At 38.0% G+C, this 16,986-nt stretch overlaps 3 protein-coding genes across 3 annotated transcripts; 1 reads left to right on the top strand and 2 right to left on the bottom strand.

The window, feature by feature from the left end:
- The first annotated feature begins 4,188 nt into the window (after window positions 1-4,188).
- On the top strand, window positions 4,189-6,225 carry LOC130732353 (FBD-associated F-box protein At5g38590-like). Its single transcript, XM_057584418.1, has 3 exons — window positions 4,189-4,939; window positions 5,255-5,440; window positions 5,523-6,225. The coding sequence occupies exons 1-3, from the start codon at window positions 4,259-4,261 to the stop codon at window positions 5,922-5,924; spliced, it is 1,269 nt and encodes a 422-aa protein (XP_057440401.1). The 5' UTR covers window positions 4,189-4,258; the 3' UTR covers window positions 5,925-6,225.
- A 1,560-nt stretch (window positions 6,226-7,785) lies between these two features.
- LOC130728562 (probable mitochondrial saccharopine dehydrogenase-like oxidoreductase At5g39410) lies at window positions 7,786-10,682 on the bottom strand. The gene is made up of 2 exons (XM_057580066.1): window positions 9,909-10,682; window positions 7,786-8,655 (listed from the first exon to the last, which is right to left on the bottom strand). Exons 1-2 carry the CDS (start codon window positions 10,590-10,592, stop codon window positions 7,963-7,965), a joined length of 1,377 nt encoding a protein of 458 aa, XP_057436049.1. The 5' UTR covers window positions 10,593-10,682; the 3' UTR covers window positions 7,786-7,962.
- Window positions 10,683-13,897: 3,215 nt separating this feature from the next.
- On the bottom strand, window positions 13,898-15,796 carry LOC130728561 (uncharacterized). Its single transcript, XM_057580065.1, has 2 exons — window positions 15,507-15,796; window positions 13,898-14,954 (listed from the first exon to the last, which is right to left on the bottom strand). Exons 1-2 carry the CDS (start codon window positions 15,658-15,660, stop codon window positions 14,188-14,190), a joined length of 921 nt encoding a protein of 306 aa, XP_057436048.1. The 5' UTR covers window positions 15,661-15,796; the 3' UTR covers window positions 13,898-14,187.
- Between the last annotated feature and the right edge of the window lie 1,190 nt (window positions 15,797-16,986).

Raw genomic sequence — 16,986 nt, 5'->3', positions numbered from 1 at the left:
CCGTTGGCACGCAACTCCGCCACTATGGCGTCATCACCACCGTCCGGATACTCCTTCACCATGGGGAAGGTGTAGTTGTTCATGTTCAAAGAAAGAAAGAGTAGTGTTTTGCCTGAAAAATTGAAAGCAGAAGAAGATGTAGCAGAAAAAGGAGAGCTAGATTTGCCACCCCAACCATTAGATTTCACACCCCCAATTTTCGGATTTTCAAGTTCCGAATTATTTCGGAATCTAAGATTCCGAAATTAATTCGTAATTTTTAGTTCAAAATACATCTAACACCACACTTTTGAGTAAAAAACCACACTTTTGAGTAAAAAACTGCTTCGGAAACCTTATTTCCGAAATATTTCAGAAACTGAGTTTCCGTAAGTGGGGTGACATTTCTAATGATTGGGGTGCCAAATCTAATGATCCAGAAAAAGAAAAAGGAAGAAGAAGAAGAAGCTGGGTTGGGTAAAAGAAAAATGGTTATCCATTTTAACCACATGGTTTTTTTAACCCTGGTTAGTTAATGGTTAAGTTGAAAAGACAAAATCAGCCCTCTGATGTAACTTGAAAAGAAAGCTTCAAAGGTCAAAGGAAGTGGTAAATCCGTAGTTTCAAGAAAAAAAGAGGTGCTTATGTGTGGAAAGTGGAAAGATTTTTTTGAAAATAAATAATAACGATTAGTAAAAGTTAGTAGTACCCCTTTGGCAGAAAAGATGCACCAAATCACCATATTTGATTTTATGCTATGAGAGAAACACACTCTGTTTCTCACACTGACCGTTTGATTGGTTAATTTATGTAAAATCTACTAAATTACTATGAGATTCACTTTTAATTTAGTTGGTGTTGGATTTATATAAATTTTAATTAATCAAATGAAAAATGTTGAAAAACAAATATTAAAAAGAATGTTTTTTTTTTTGAAATTAAAAAGATGTTGGTAACACTCATATTATGCTAATCCCTTTGACTTCCATTTGTTTTGTTTCCCTACTTACCTCTTTTCTTTCTTTGCTATTAGCTCCATTAACTCTTAAAAAAAATTAGTACATGCATTTCAAATTTTTTATTGTTTAAGATTATAAAATAGTTTGAAAATTATTAATTGTTGTTATAAATTCACTTGAAATAATTTTTCGATGTATCAAAAAATAAATTCACTTAAAACACTTTTATTTAAAATTGAGTTATATTAAAGGAAACATATAATTTTTTTTTTGGCTATATGCACTGTTTTGTCCACATATGGTTACTTAAAAGCTATTAAGCTGATATACACCTAACCTAACCCAACTAAAATGAGACAATTGTGTGAGTAAAAAGGACTAGTATTTTTTTTTTGAAAGAGTAGTATTTTAAATTAAAAGTACAGTGTTATTAGCTTTTCAGAAGTTGCAGTTCAATCTGCTCTGAGCAAAACCTTTTCGATGATGATTTTCCATTAAAACATCTTCAAATGTCTGCCTCTATTCTTGTTTCTCTTTGGGGTCGATATCACATACCCACGTGATTTTCAATATTTATGACTCTAGCTAACATTAATTTATCTGCGTGCTTGTGCCTCAGGAAAGTTGTGCCTTGGGTGCTTCTGCGTGCTCCTCTCACTGCAACCAAAGTTGTGCTTGCACTTGCTTTCTTGAAAAAGGAAAAATATAGGCACCATAGTTCTTAGTGGTCTTTGATTGGACCATAATGAAAAAAAGTTTAGAGAAAACTGTTCAAGACTACAGAAATATAAAATAATTCCATGTATTATAATTCTCACATTCCCATCCATTGGGCCTAACATGCTTGAACCACCTTTCGAGCACCTACTATCGACTATTGTCAACCGAGAGAGTAAGGAGACACAACTGAGAGCTCAAGATAGAGATTTCATCCCAACAAGTAATCTATTCGGTTCTTTTATCAAAAGGCAAATGGGTAGGAAAAGAGAGAGGGAGATCACTTTCAAGAAAGGACCTGAAGAGGAAGCAAACAAATTTCTAGTCCAGCAAGTAAGCTCATAAGATAGATCGCATGATTGCGATTCCAAAACAAGAAAAATATAAACAGTGTTGATAATTCAAAGTTGAAAAGCTAAGCAGGAAAGCGAACCCTTGGAACCAATATCAAAAGAAGAAATCGATTTTAGATCTGAAGAGGAATCGTTTGGAAGGAAGTAGAAAACAAATGAGCGAGATTATGAAAGGAGAACGAAGGGTAATGTGTTTGGTTCAAAGCCTTAGTCGTGATTTATATTGCAGATTTTGCTATTAGAATTAGGAAGGCCTAACTTTACCCAAAAGTTAGCTTAAAAGTTGAGGGTTGTTCTACCCTTTATAAACACTTGTTTGGTCATATCTCTATCCAATGTGAGACTTCTAACACACACACCCTCACGCCCAGGGCTGGACTTCTAGAGCGTGTAATGAACATCAACGAGTAGCCCAAATATAGGAGGTCTCCACAACAAATGGATCTAGAATAGACTTTGACACCATATTAGATTTAGGGTGACCTAACTCAACCCCGAAAGATAGCTCAAGAGTTGAGGATTGCTCTACCCTTTATAAACATTTGTTTAGTCATATTTTTAGCCAATGTGAGACTTCTAACACTTGCAGAACTCGAACTCACTTTTCTTGTTTCCATTTGGTCTGTTCACAAATTGCGAAGAAGGTACATAGGCCGGTAGTGGCACCGCTGCTACAGTTGTGGTCGTCTCCCCTGCTACAGTTGTTGCTCCGCTGAGAAGGACAGAAATCAGGAGAAAGATGTCTCGAATGTAGAGGAAAAAGAACCTTTGTCGTGGCGGTGGTGGCATGGCCTCTGGTGCAATGGTGGTGGCAACATGGCGTGGTGGTTCCCAATGAGAGAAATTGAGGGATGTAATTTGCATTGAAGGAAAGGATAATTAAGTAAACTTGTGTTATTTAGGTTATCTATCATGATCCCAAATTTTACAAAATTATCAAGTTCACATAACGGTCCATGGTGGACATTTATTTTAGCAGTCCACCTTAGACACGACAAAAAAAAAACTTCATATCATTTCTACTCAATAATGAGAGATTAAAATGGAAGAAAGAGATTGACAAAAAATAGAAGAAAGAGAATTGAAAGATATTAACGTAGGCGAGGACCGACGGGTCTTAAGTGATCCATACGTGCTCCTAAATTTTGTTTTCAATTGTAAAGTTTTTTTTTTCCACATTTGACGGGGTAAATTAGTTAAAAAAATGTACAATTTTTTGGTACATTATTTACCTCACCAAATAAAAGTTACCCCAACTAACAACCTAGATACGACAAGTGCGTATATATAACTTTCCTCCTTCTTCCTTTGCAATCAAACACAAACCACACTGCTCCATTGAAACTCTCACTGAAGTTCAAGCTCTGGCAATCGCCGTTCCTCTAATTTTGTCAAGCCTCGATGAAACTCAACCACTACGTTGAGGTGAGACGGCACTGCAACGTGTTGTAGATCTAACACTACAATGCAATCTCGTGCCTCAACTTAATAGAGGATCATTCTACTGTATATGTTTCGTGGTACAAATCCTTCGAAGTCTAGTGAGTGTGTCAAATTTCATGTGTTCAACCGGCTTGGCCTTTGGCATAGTGAAGATATGGCGGAAGAAGATGCAGGGGAAGGGGACAAAACATTTTTTTGTGACAAACTCTGTTGAAGCAAAGAGGATTGCACTCGCGATGATTTCACACACATATAATTTGAAACATATCTATTTTGAATATGAGTTGAGTTACTTTTTTTTTTTGAATGTCAATTTCTGATTCCAATCAAGTAGCAGAAGAGCCTGCAAGCTTTACATCCTCAGATAACAAAATATTCATCCTAGGGGGATTTTCTCCTAACCAATGAGTTGAGTTACTTTAAACATGAGGAAATAAAAGATTTTTTTAATACAACTGTGACATGTTGTTATATAAGATTTTTTAAATCTTTTGAAATTTAAAACAGTAAAGCTATATAGTATATAAAATAAATAAATTCAATATAAATTTTAACTTTTAAACACGATTCTTTAAAAAAAAAAACTTTGAAACACGATAATCTAAACCATTCGAATCTTTCACATGATAAGATTTTCCAAATTCAATTCAAATCATATTTTAATTTTAAAGCAAATCAATAATTAATTCAATAAATCAGGGCTAATTGGTTTCTATATAAGAAGCTACATATATATATTTTTAAAACAAGAAGCTACTATATTCAACGCAAGCAAACCACCACTCTTCACGAAAGAGGGCACATTTGATGGACAAACAGATAAGCTCCTCCTTACCACCATTACCAGATGAAATCGTATGTCACATACTCTCTTTTCTTCCAACCAAACTCGCATTTGCCACGGTGGTTCTTTCCAAATGGTTGACCTCACTTCTCCACTCATCCACCTCTGATCTCCGCTTTTACTATGATGGCGGCGACAAAGTGACCTTCCGTCGCTTCCTCCGTTTCGTGGACACAGTAATGCTCTTCCCGCGCGAGCAGCACCACCCGATCAAAAACCTAGTCCTCTATCTTAATTCTACTGGGTCTGATGAAGCTTTCACTTTCCATGAATGGGTTGAAGTCGCCAAACGCCATCCTATTGAGAGCCTCGATATCTACACGGCTGGTTGCGCCACCGTGTCACCTAGCATTTTCTCCAGTCGAACCCTTGTTGTGTTAAAACTTACCAGCATTGGTATGGTTGGGAATGTTTTGTCAGTTGATCTTCCCTCGCTCAAAACCCTTCACTTATCACAAGTTATGTTCCAAAAGAGGGATGATTTCAAGAAGCTTCTGTATGGTGCTCCCATTCTTCAGGATTTGTATCTTGCATTTGTCAATTCAGAAATTCCCTACACTACGGGGAGTAAAATCTTACCCAAGTTGGTCAAATTACATTTGGATACATGGGCAGATCCTCTTAGTGCATTAGAATTAGCCCAGGTATGAGTATGAGTATGATATATGATATGATATAATGATTATTTTTCGGTCGTTCAATTTTTGTGGAAGATTTGTGTTGGTAGCTTTGCATATGGGTCTGATATTGTGTCAATCCTTATGGTTCCTAATTATTATAATAAAAAAATTAAATAATATGGTAGGTGAGTTTGTGCATTCTTTACACTTTAAGCTCTAACGAGCTCTTTTGTGAAAAAACACGTTAAAAATGATAATATAAAATAATTCATGCGATCTCACCGAACAATTTAAATTTTTAAGATAATTGATTATTTCACTAACTTTTAACTTTTGCAGAGGGAGTGCGACAACATCAACATGTATATCCCCCCTCCCGTGTTTCCAAACTTATTTTTGGTTGAAAAGCCCGTGTTTCCAAACTTAATCCACATTGAAATTTATTGTCAACGCTTTGATGGCTGGAATCGCGTACTACAAATGCTTCGTCAGTGTCCCAGGCTTCAACATCTCGTCATAAGAAAGGTTTGTTGCATTTTTCAGATCATTCTTGTTGCATTTTTTAGATCATTCTTGTAGACTAATTAAATTTGTCTATGTTTATCAGGCTAATGTCAAAACTGGTATTTACAAAAAGAAACTGACATATTCAGAATGTGTTCCGGAATGTGTTTCATCACACCTCAGAACATGTTTTATTGGGTCCCTTGTAAATTATGAAGATGATCTTCGTTTTGTTGAATATGTGATGAAGAATGCCAAGTTCTTACAAGCCCTGACTGTTTGTCCTTGCCGGTTACGTCCAAATCAACAATCCTATGTTTTGGAGGATATATTATCACTCCAAAGGGTTTCTCCGGCATGTAAATTTTCATTATTAAACTGCAGTCTCCATGAATGCAGCTGCGGGTTCAATAATGCTACTGAATGCAGGCGCAGGCACAAGCCCTACTGTTGGCAAACTAAGGAGAGTTTTCTTTACCCAAGAAAATTTCATTCTCTAAATTGACATTTCACCTCTTCCATTCATTGCTGAACGCTAATCTTCAGAAGCAGGGCGTACCCACCTGTGTCAGTTTTGGATGTGTAACTTGTGTGTTATGAAAATAGTCAAAAAGGAGTGAATCAACAATTTTGTGCAAAAGGTTTTAGGAGGAGCCTCAGTAAAATAGATTATTTAACATGCACAAGGATTTGCTTGTGCAATGTTGCACAGATCCCAATTTTACCTGCTATATTGTAGGTTTTCAAGTCAACCATGTTTTTAATTTAAAAATTTATATGTATACATGTCCAGTTTTCAAGAACAATATATATCATCACATGTCCAGTTTTCTATACCCATGTGCAAGTATCATTTCATTATATATCCTTAAACGTAATGTAATGTAAGGCAATGCATTGGACTGATTAAAGAAAGTTGGGCAATATAATCCCTAAAATAATCAAATGCGATGCTAAGAAGGGGTTTTGCCTAGCGTGGGTCAGTCTCAAACTGACCCACGGTGGATCAGTTCAATTTTTCACCGATAGATTTAATGTTTTTAATTTGAACGGTCCAGATCAGTTAATAATAATAAAAATTCATTAATTAAATATATTTAACTTTACTAAAATACCCTTCCCCTTCCCAAAGTGGTTCAAGTGTTCAACCCAGGTACCAGATTTGACACTATACTTCCACCGTCACAGCATGGTTGTTGGATAGAAAGGGGGCGGTGGTAAGATTTAGCAAAGCTTCCTTTGATGGTGAGAGCATGCGCCGCCGCCGCTACCACGACAGAAGCCACCACTCTTTAACCTCAACCACCGCTCCCAAACTCTCCTTCTTCCTTCTTCAGCAATTTTTCAACAGATATAACCCATGATGCTCATAACATGGAACCCACGATGTGCAGATCTGGTACCACAACATCAGTTTTCTCAAAAAAACAATACAAAATGTGGAGATCTGGAACCCACGATGCCTTTCCACAACACACGATTTATATAGATCACCAAATCTTAGCTTTAGCAAAACAACGAATCAGCAAAACGTCAAATCCCCAATTTCCTTATCCTATGACAGCAGCGGCGACGTTTTGCGGATTCACGGGGTTATCGACAATGTCGGAGCAGAGTAGACGTTGTGGAGTGAGGATGAAGAGGAGGACTGGTTGTCGGTGGCGGCGACGACATTGCTGCTGTGCTTGGCGGTTCCGAATTTGGGGATTTAGGGTTGGCGTTTGGGCTGGTCCTGCGGCGGTGGGAGGAGCAGCATGGTTGTTGGATAGAAAGGGGGCAGTGGTAACAGTTGAAGAAAAGATGAAGAAGAAAGAATTCGGGTCAAGGATAAACATGGAAAATATTTATGAATGAAGGTTATTTTTGTCTTATCGTAGGTATAGTAAAAGTGTACCACCGTGGGTCAGTTTCAAAACGACCCACGATAGGCGCAGCCCTAAGAAGGGAATCAATTAATACTGAAATCACTCCCAAATATACCAAAGATAAACAGAACCATTGATTGTATTACAAATGAAGAAATGCAAATACAGCAGATCAACAAAGGCACATAGAAAGGAAGAGAAATCTTCTGAGTTTTTTCATTCTTAATCATTTTCACCGGATGACACAAGCACATACCTATATCTATACTCTACTAGACACCTAAACCCTAGATTATAAAATCAGTCGTGCTGATATCGGAAAATTATCACTAAAAACTAAGGGTAGCGTGGTGCACAAAAGCTCCCACATGCCGGGAAGGGTCCCGACCATTTGGTCTATTGTACGCTCCTTTTTACACAATAATAACTAACTACTAAGAGCAAATCAGGTTGTTTTAGTCAAATGTAAGTTAATCAGTTGAAACTTGAAAGATAATTCGATGATTCAAATGCAGGTCAAGTCAAATCATAGTATAACTAAAGTATTATTGTAAAACACAGTCAAACAAAACAAAGATACAGTCTCCCCCCTACTTGGTCATGTAATTCATTTCTATTAGCAGTATATTTCTCCACTTTAAGTGTAAACTGTAAAGGACGAAAACTATAACCATACCATCAAGAAGAAATAGTGGTTTTTGAGATCATATCAAAGGATATTCCATTTTGCTGAAGTCTTTCCTGGAGATCAGTTGGGCCGAATATAATCCCTGGAGGGTAAACTCCTCCTTTTGGTAGGTTTCTGCGTTGGCTGAGAAGAATGAGAGCGCACTGAATAAGAATTATTGGGGTAGCTATGTATCCAATTTCAGGTCCCGTTACTCTCGTTACGATTTCCATGTCAGGTTTTGAGTTTCCCTGAGAAGCAAGACTCACATTGCTAAAACCACGTCCAACAAACCACATCTTGAATGAAGCTTTTTCTACCTCCTCTTCAGAAGGGCCATTCTTCTTGAACCAACCAAGGCTAAATACCGAAGGAAATTTCAAAAGAAGCCACCTTCCAAAACCAGTATTTCCTAAAAGACCAATGCAAATTCCAACCATGATGATTCGGAGAATGCCCAGCAAAGATTTTGTGCCTATTTTCACGCCAAAATGAGCTGGCTTCACTGATGACCAGAAGGCTTCTCTTTTCTCAACCACCTCAGAACTCTCATTCAACCCAGTGAGACCATTTGGGTTTTCTTTTAGAATTGCAAGTGTTCTTCGAACAACAGCTGCATCTGCTGAAGGTAGCTTTACTGCCCAAAGGCCAATTTTCTTCTGGTTTTCTATAGTTTCTCCTTTAGAAGGAGGTGGCCCAGGTATCTACAATAATGAAAATAGGATTCGCTTAAATGAAAAATATTATATAAAAAGGGACATTTGGAAATCTGAATTTTTTTTTAAACACAAACCTGATGAAATGGAGCAAATTGTCAGGTTGGTTTGGTCATATTATCCAAGCACAAACCCAGACAGTTATCCAAGCAGCACAAATGTAGACATTTCCATTTTACACCCTAAATTTTTAATAAAGAAGTTTTACCCCCAAGAATCAAGATTCAACTTCTACCTTACCACTATCACACTATCTTTAGTCTCTTATCCGCCAAATTCAAGGTACATATCATTGAAATATTCATGCTATGTGTGTATATATTGTCCCAAGTGAAAGCAGGAGATAAAATGAGCTTATCTTGATAATTCAATTTTACGGATGTTCGATATTACATTCAAGTAAAGTCAATTTTATAAAATCCATGTAAAATTCAGCCTCTTTCACCTCGAGATGCTCACTGTATAAAGTACCCAGCCAAATAGCAGCATTTTCTTCCTCTTAAGTATACAAGAACATGTTATGTGCCCTGCCCTTGAATGGTCAATTTTCAATCTCAACCGATCATGCTCTTCTTGTTATTTGATGTATAGCATTTTAAACACTTGACAGCTACAAACCATATGATCATGCAAGTGTTTGTACCAAGCCAGTGTTAAATTGTTAGCCACTTATGTGGCGTAATAGAATGTCCACAATTAAGAGCAGACATCTTAGCCCCATCTAAAACAAATGTAACAAATTTCATTACAACTTAACTATCCCAAACCACAAATGTTCTATATGGCCAACATCCTAGTAGGAAACAAGGTTTTAAATCACAGTCCCCAATGATTTGATTGTAGCTACAATGTCATGATTTCATAGGTTTTCACAATCACATTGCAACTATAGTTGTATTGTAGCTGCATGATCCACACACATTCGCAGTTTTTTCCACCATAGCTTGTAAAGAAACAGGGTAATTCAAAACCTTGGTTGGTAACAAGTAAACTTCTACCTACTGGTTCACTAAATAGCATCTTACAACTACAACAACTAACAAAGTCTTATCCCAGTAAGTGAGGTCGGCTATATGGATCACACGGATCACACTGCGCCATTGATCCGGCTATATGGATCACACTATGCCATTGAGCTCGATCAAAACCCAGATTAAATGGATGCTATTTTTAACTAAATATCATCATAGTTACCATGAATTCAAAATTAAACTCCAAAAAACAGGTGTTTTGAGTCTTACCAGAGGCCTAGCTCTTCTAGGCCTGGACCTTCTGAGTTCCTGCAACTTGTTAGCATTGGCCACACCCAGAACCGCAGACTCATAGGTAGCAAAGTTCCCCACAATACTCTTCTCAGATTCCAAGCTCACGTACGCCTCAACCCGGTTCGGCACTGCCGGGCTCACCCACTGCCGTGAATTGAACATGATCCCAAGCTCAGCCGGGACCGAATCAAACCCACATGCCGAAACCACCAGCGAACCGGTTTCCGCAGCCCGATCATGGTAAACAGCCTCCACGCGCTCCATAAACTCCGGCTCGCCGCAGATATCGAGGTAGTCGCAGCCCGATTCAGCGCAGGCGGCAACCACAGGCTCGCCGTGGAGGCGGAAGGGGCCGACGCAGTTGAGGATGAGGCCGGTCTTGGAGCAGAGTGCCCGGAGTGATGATGGGTCGGACGTGTCGGCGGTGAGGATGGGGAGAGACGGAGGAGGGTTGGGCCGGGATGCCCATTGCAGGGCTTGGGTGAGCTTTGAGGGGTTGCGACCAGCTATGGCAATGGAAGTGAGGGGTGAAGAAGGGTTGTTGAGGAATTTGAGTGCTTCTCGGAGAACGTATTTTCCGGTGAAACCTGAGGCGCCGAGGATGATGAGGTCGAAGCGATCGCCGCCGTTGGGATTGGGATTCACGTGGTCTGGTTCCATTTCTGGCGGTTGCAGAGAAGAAGAGTTTCGAGTGGTTTTTCGGTGAAACCGACCAACACAGTTTATGAATGGCGATTGGTTTAGTTTTTACAATGAGTTGCATATGGAATGAGCAGCTAGATTTTCTTTCAAAAAAAAAATAGCAGCTAGATTTCACAAAAAAGAAAAACTAAATTGTAAATATTTTATGAATTTAAAATAAATATAAAGCTTAACTTTATTTTTTTTTATGGGAAATGCATGACTTCATTAAATCAGAGTGGAGAATACATCTTCTAAAACTTTTTTTTAAATCCCGTACGGAGGTGAGATAAATATTCACTCCGCTTCTTTTAGACAAATAAATGTTTTGGGTACGGGGAGCAGAAAGACACTTCTCGTCCTAACTCGAGCGAATGTCATATTTATTTTAAATTGATCGCTTTCATTTTCGCACTCAAATATTGGACGGTTCTTCATTATATACTAGTTGCATATAAAAGAAGTAAAGAACCAACTTCAAGATAACAATTAAAGTTAAGCTCCATATGAGTAAACATGGCTTGTTTAATGGCTCGTTTGTCACGCCGTATTAGGCATGCTAGTATAAGCTTATACAATACATTATGAGTTTATCTATTGTTTGGTGATGACATTGTATTGTATAAGCTTATCCATCAAAGTCCCCTTATACGTTAAAATGATGTATTATTTAATCCATCATGTGAGTGATGGATAAGGCATGATAAGGTTGTGACGTATAAGTCACCATCACCACCACCCTCTATTGCTGCCAACTTACACCACCATTGGCACCACCGCCGCCGCCGCCACCACCGCCCTACCATCACCACTGGTGTTGCCACCACCACCTCCGCCACCGCCCTACCGCCACCACCACCATAATCGCTGCCACCACAACCCTATCGCCACCACCACCATAATCGCTGCCACCACTCTATTGCCACCACCGACACCACAACCACCACCCTATCGCCACCACCACCACCATTGCCTCCACCGTCGCCGCCACCGCCTTACCACCACCACCACACCCTATCGTCGCCAACACCACAACCACCATCGCTGCCACCACCGCCACCACCACCGCCGCCGCCCTACCGCCACCACAACCACCACCCTATCGCCACCACCACCATAATCGCCGTCACCACTCTATTGCCACCACCGACACCACAACCACCACCTTATCGCCACCACCACCACCATTGCCTCCACCCTCCACTATAGCCGCCACCGCCTTACCACCACCACCACCACCCTATCATCGCCACCACCACAACCACCATCGCTGCCACCACCACCACCAACCTATCTCCACTGTCACCACCACCGCCACCAACACCAACCTACCACCATTGCCACCACCACCACCAACCTACCACTACTTCCATCACCACCGCCACCACCGTTATAATCACCTCCATATTTGATTTTTATTATATATCATTATTCAATACTTCATTAAACATAAAATTGCATTATTTAAACGATATGGTAAATTATACAGAGTATGTCCAAACGCTGGATAGTACTCCCTCCGTTCCTATATATAAGTCACAAATAACTAATTCTCTTAGATTAAGAAAAGTAGTTATTAATAATAAATTTGTAAAATAAAAATGATTTACTTTCCTAGATTACCCTTATTTACTTTCCTATGATTTTCTCTCTCCAAGTTAATACTTCTAAAGCTTATCATCTCTTTCATATTAAATATGAGGGTGAACTTGGAAAAAATTATTTAATGCTTCCTAGATATTAGAAAGTGACTTATATTTTGTAACAAAATTTTTTCAAAAAATGTGACTTATAATAGGGAACGGAGGGAGTATAAGAAAGTTATCAGAGCTTATACTATTAGGCCTAATACTATCAGGTCTTATACTATCAGGTCTTATACTATACGTCGCACCAAACGGGCCCTAAGTTTGACACGCTTAGACTCGTAAATTAACGGATTAGATTGGAAAATCCCACATTATAAACGAATCAACATTTCATGTGGTCAGTCCCTACTCTGCTTAGCCCGCTAAAAAATTCATAAAAATTGAAAAACATTAAAATAAAAAATGTAACAAATCATTAAAATTTATGGAATATATCAAATTAAAGTACTAAACAGTCACATATTAAATACATGTTAAATATCTCAAATTCAAATATAAATATTAGATAATAGCGTTGACTTTCTCAACCTTTACCTCATAATTAGTAATTCTCACGGACCGTATTTTTTATTTTATTTTCTCTTTGAATAAGTTTGGATCCATTAATTCGCGAGCCACTACCTATCAAACCGCGAGTTAAATGGACCAACGAGCCTATAATTTATATAGTCCTAACCTGAGCACGGATCCGAGTCCGTGTACTCAGCTCTAATGTTAACATGGACGAATCAATGCTCTTTCAAAATAGAAACACGCCAAAATGCCAAATGGGCAAAATCAAACGAGTTAGTAGTATGATAAGCATGAAAACTTCAAGTCGTTAATTCATATGTTTGAATGATTCATGTGGTTGCTTCATATCATACATGTTTGATTCTCAAATATATAATAGAGGATACACGTGATCTAACAAAAAAAAAAAGTATAGTAACAACTGCGAATCAATTATGCTCTTTAATAATCATAATATTATCCTTGCTAACATTCTCACCTTTTTATTGGCAAAGATCAACTGATGAGTATTACAACTCATTTTACATTAGAAACTCCATGGGATTGTGTTCCCTACTTTAGGCAAATTGTTCATATTTTGGCGTTCGCTTAGTTAAAACTCAATTTCCAAAGCTTTTCTTACTTATTCAATAATATGTCTTTTTCTGTAAAAAAATAAAAAAGAGAGAATTGCAGGCAATTACAAACTCCAAAATTGAGATACTAACTTTTTTTTTCTTGATGAATAAAATATTGGGTGCTTTTAGCTTAGATTACTATCATGGGCAAAAACATGTCTCCAAAATCATAGGTCGCTTATAGAGATATTTACATATTACATATTATCCACCAACACAACCCTCACATCGATAGTAAGAATCGAACAAACAATCTTTTAAGAAGGAGTGGTTCATCCTTGCCAACTTTAGCAATTGAGCCAATGTGTTGTTAATTGAGATATTAACTTCAATACACACATTTATAAATTTCATGAAATTCCATTTAGAGTATATTACTAAACCTTTGTTATTTTAATATCTCTGAAGTATGAGTTTTGAAGTAACAGCAATACAAAATTATTATGTTAAACGTGATTTGTGATTATGTTAATACTCAGTTCCAAACCCACTTTAAGAATAGACATTTTCAATATTTAAGAGAGCGATCTTTTCATTAGTTAACATCGTTAAACAACTAAAGACAACAATTGGGAATTTGGGATGATAACTATAATTTACAACGTTTATACCTCGCAAGAGTCTAACTAAATCAGGCAACAATTCTGTATCTTATGCCTGCAAATTTGTCAGAGCATTCCAAACAAGGTGTTTTGGACCTCCATTACAAGTATAAGTGTATATAATCCAATTATTCTTCATCAACTTTTCCAGTAGTGGCTCTTTTTTTCCAATTAGTATTTAATATATCATGACTCACTTGACCTTCCTTCTGCCCATAAGCCCAAGAACTTCATCCCAAAGCCCAACACTTCCAACACTCCCCAAGCCCACCACACTTGGGCTACATGCAGCCACTGTCCAATACCCTGCCCTTATTTCATCCTTCAATTGCTCCTTCTCCCACCCACAATACCCATCAAAGAACCTAAAATCCCCAAGCCCAACCACATCCCTCTTCACCATTTCAGAAGCACAACCCACACTTTCCTTTGCCCCATAATACAACCCCTTCATCACCTCCTCAAAAACCCCACTCTTCCCCACCGCATCATCACCGCCACCACCACCGTCGCCGTCTTTCGGACTCAGCAAAAACAACCCTTCCTCCAAGGGTCCCCCAAAGAACAAAGGACTATTGGAAAATGTGCCTTCCACATCGAAAGCCGTTGATCTCGTCTCCTTGATGGACATCAGCGATGGACGGTTGAGGATGATCCCTGATGGGCCTATGGGCCCAGTTGCTAGAAGGAGGATCACCGTCCGTTCAAAAATGTGGACCCCATCAAGCTTCTCTGTGGCTATGAGTAAGCAACCCCTTTCAGGTTCATGGATTATGTGAGCCCATTTATCACCAATGGTGATGAGTGGAGAAGGATCCACAACAGTGTCTGGATCAGTCACGGTATAAGGCACCTCAGGCTTTAGAATTTGCTCTCCAGCCACCAGTTTTGCACGGAAAGATCGCCAATCAGCATTAACAATTGGTTTGTCTTCACCGGATGAGGATGAAAATTGACAACCTATGATTTGGTTACAAACTTTTGAAGATTAAAACAGTAGTTCTTGACACGGTGAATAAATTCTTTGATAGAAAATGAATATAGTTCTTGGTATACATGGTATAAAAACGGATGAAACCCAAATCATGATCGACAATACAAAAGGAAAAGCTAAGGGAAGTTGTTTTTAACTACCATAATTTTAATTTCAGTATGCTTTTTTTTCATGTATCAAAACATGGACTAAGTAGAATATGGACTCCTAAATTCACGCGATCAATGAATCTGAGCCGTTTTGAGCTTATTTCTATTATCCAAATTTGATGGAAGGTATGAGTCGACCAATCTTGATGAAACCACTCAATTTTTTGATAGCGTGAATATAGAATAGCACTAACTAACTGATGGAAACTCAAATCCTTGTAATAGGATGTTTTGATCAATATTTAAACCTTAGAACCTAATCACATAAGCTTCTCACCAGAATTGATTTTGCCTTTAGAATTAATTGCAGAAGGATTTCCAAACATGCATTAATTTTGGAGTAGGAGAGTAGAGTGAAGAACTACTTACATGATACAGTAAATGGAATCCCTACTTTTCTGCTCTGGAATTGTTGGGAAGGTCTCTTTGACTTTGAGTATGCAAGAGACCCGGCTCTGATTGAAGGAATGAGTTGATCTGGCGTTTTGATGAAGGAACTATGGGTGAGAAAACAAGCTTCCATGTTTTTTGAGTTCCTCAAAGTGTGAGAGGATGAGAGAGTTTGCTGGAATATGTATGCTGTATAAATGTGGAATGATGTTTAACCAGCACCACACGATGTTTTGTGCTGCATCTTCAGCTCATCCAAGTTGGATAAAGTTTGACACGTGCCACATAGGACGATCAACACCATAGTGCTATCCGGAACTTTATTTGTGGGTATTGGATGGATATCATACCTTTTTACATGATGTGTCAAGTTCTATGCCACTTGCTGTTATTCTGCAGTTACTTCCAACCCCTATTAAAAAAGTTCCCAACTTGTGGATGTGGCCCCCAAAAGTAACAAAAGAAAAAGGTATAAGGAGCGTACTATGTGCATGTTTGGATATAAGATAGACAACCATAAAAGCTATAAGAAATTGCTTCTGTACATCGTGATTTTCACTTCAAATCATGTAGTTTTTGATCTTGTATCCAAGCAAACACTAAATTTGCTCTTCAAATTGTACAACAAAATTAGAAAACTACAGGAGACATGTTCAGTTTTATAATACAGATATGCAACATGCAATTGAGTATGTCTAGGACACACACAGATTGAGAACAGGAATATCTGAATTTCTCAATGTGCGGACATCTTGATCCCTAGAAAACACCGAAATAATTTGCTAAAAAGATACATTTTCCCAGAAAGAACTTCATTTGCATAATAACAAACAATTCCATAGGTTCTCCCCAAAAAAGAACTATTCAATTGTAACTCAAAATAATGTCCCATAAACTAAATTACAGATCAGATAAGAGACAAACGGTTCATTACAGACAACTAACTTCATTTATGCAATGCAATTTCCTTTCAGTCTATCAGCAATGAAACGGCTTGGTTTAGAAAGAATAACATAGTTTACTGATGGACTGTGACAGAATTAGACTTAGATCACCTATTAATAAGGTGTATGATAAAATATATAAGAAATTACGAGACAATGGGCTTGGGCCTGAATTAATAGGCCATTATAACTCTTGGTTAGTTAGGCTGTTGTAACAATTAGTTAGTTAGCGTTCCTATAAGAGGAATGGGGAGGTAGTTCAGGAAGGCATTCTGGAAATGGGATCAGTTCAGGGAGAGACTAGCCTCTGTAATGCTATGATGTTTGTAACCAGTTGTTCTATTCTTCAATAAGAGAATTATATTCTCTGTTCAATTCTTCTTTTACCTTCTGTCTAACCTAGTTTCTATTCTTCTTTTACCAGTATCTATCAGACTTTAGTTTAGAATAGATATTGTGAGTACAATTTTAAGGTTAGCGAAATTAGACTGTATCACTCAGTTATTAGTCAAAAA

This window comes from Lotus japonicus, chromosome 1 (assembly GCF_012489685.1).
Source record: "Lotus japonicus ecotype B-129 chromosome 1, LjGifu_v1.2".
Lineage (NCBI taxonomy): Eukaryota > Viridiplantae > Streptophyta > Magnoliopsida > Fabales > Fabaceae > Lotus > Lotus japonicus.
Note: the sequence above shows the minus strand (reverse complement) of the source record. Positions and strands in the feature narration are given on the sequence as shown.

What these genes read in the sequence shown, in the direction of transcription:
- LOC130728562 (XM_057580066.1), bottom strand. Translation starts at nt 10,592, where the DNA reads ATGGAACCAGACCACGTGAATCCCAATCCCAACGGCGGCGATCGCTTC. An exon ending in CTAGAAGAGCTAGGCCTCTG is followed by an intron (nt 8,656 to 9,908) that starts GTAAGACTCAAA and finishes TCATTATTGTAG; the next exon opens with ATACCTGGGCCACCTCCTTC.
- LOC130728561 (XM_057580065.1), bottom strand. Translation starts at nt 15,660, where the DNA reads ATGGAAGCTTGTTTTCTCACCCATAGTTCCTTCATCAAAACGCCAGAT. An exon ending in GATTCCATTTACTGTATCAT is followed by an intron (nt 14,955 to 15,506) that starts GTAAGTAGTTCT and finishes ACCAAATCATAG; the next exon opens with GTTGTCAATTTTCATCCTCA.
- LOC130732353 (XM_057584418.1), top strand. Translation starts at nt 4,259, where the DNA reads ATGGACAAACAGATAAGCTCCTCCTTACCACCATTACCAGATGAAATC. An exon ending in GTGCATTAGAATTAGCCCAG is followed by an intron (nt 4,940 to 5,254) that starts GTATGAGTATGA and finishes TAACTTTTGCAG; the next exon opens with AGGGAGTGCGACAACATCAA. An exon ending in AACATCTCGTCATAAGAAAG is followed by an intron (nt 5,441 to 5,522) that starts GTTTGTTGCATT and finishes TATGTTTATCAG; the next exon opens with GCTAATGTCAAAACTGGTAT.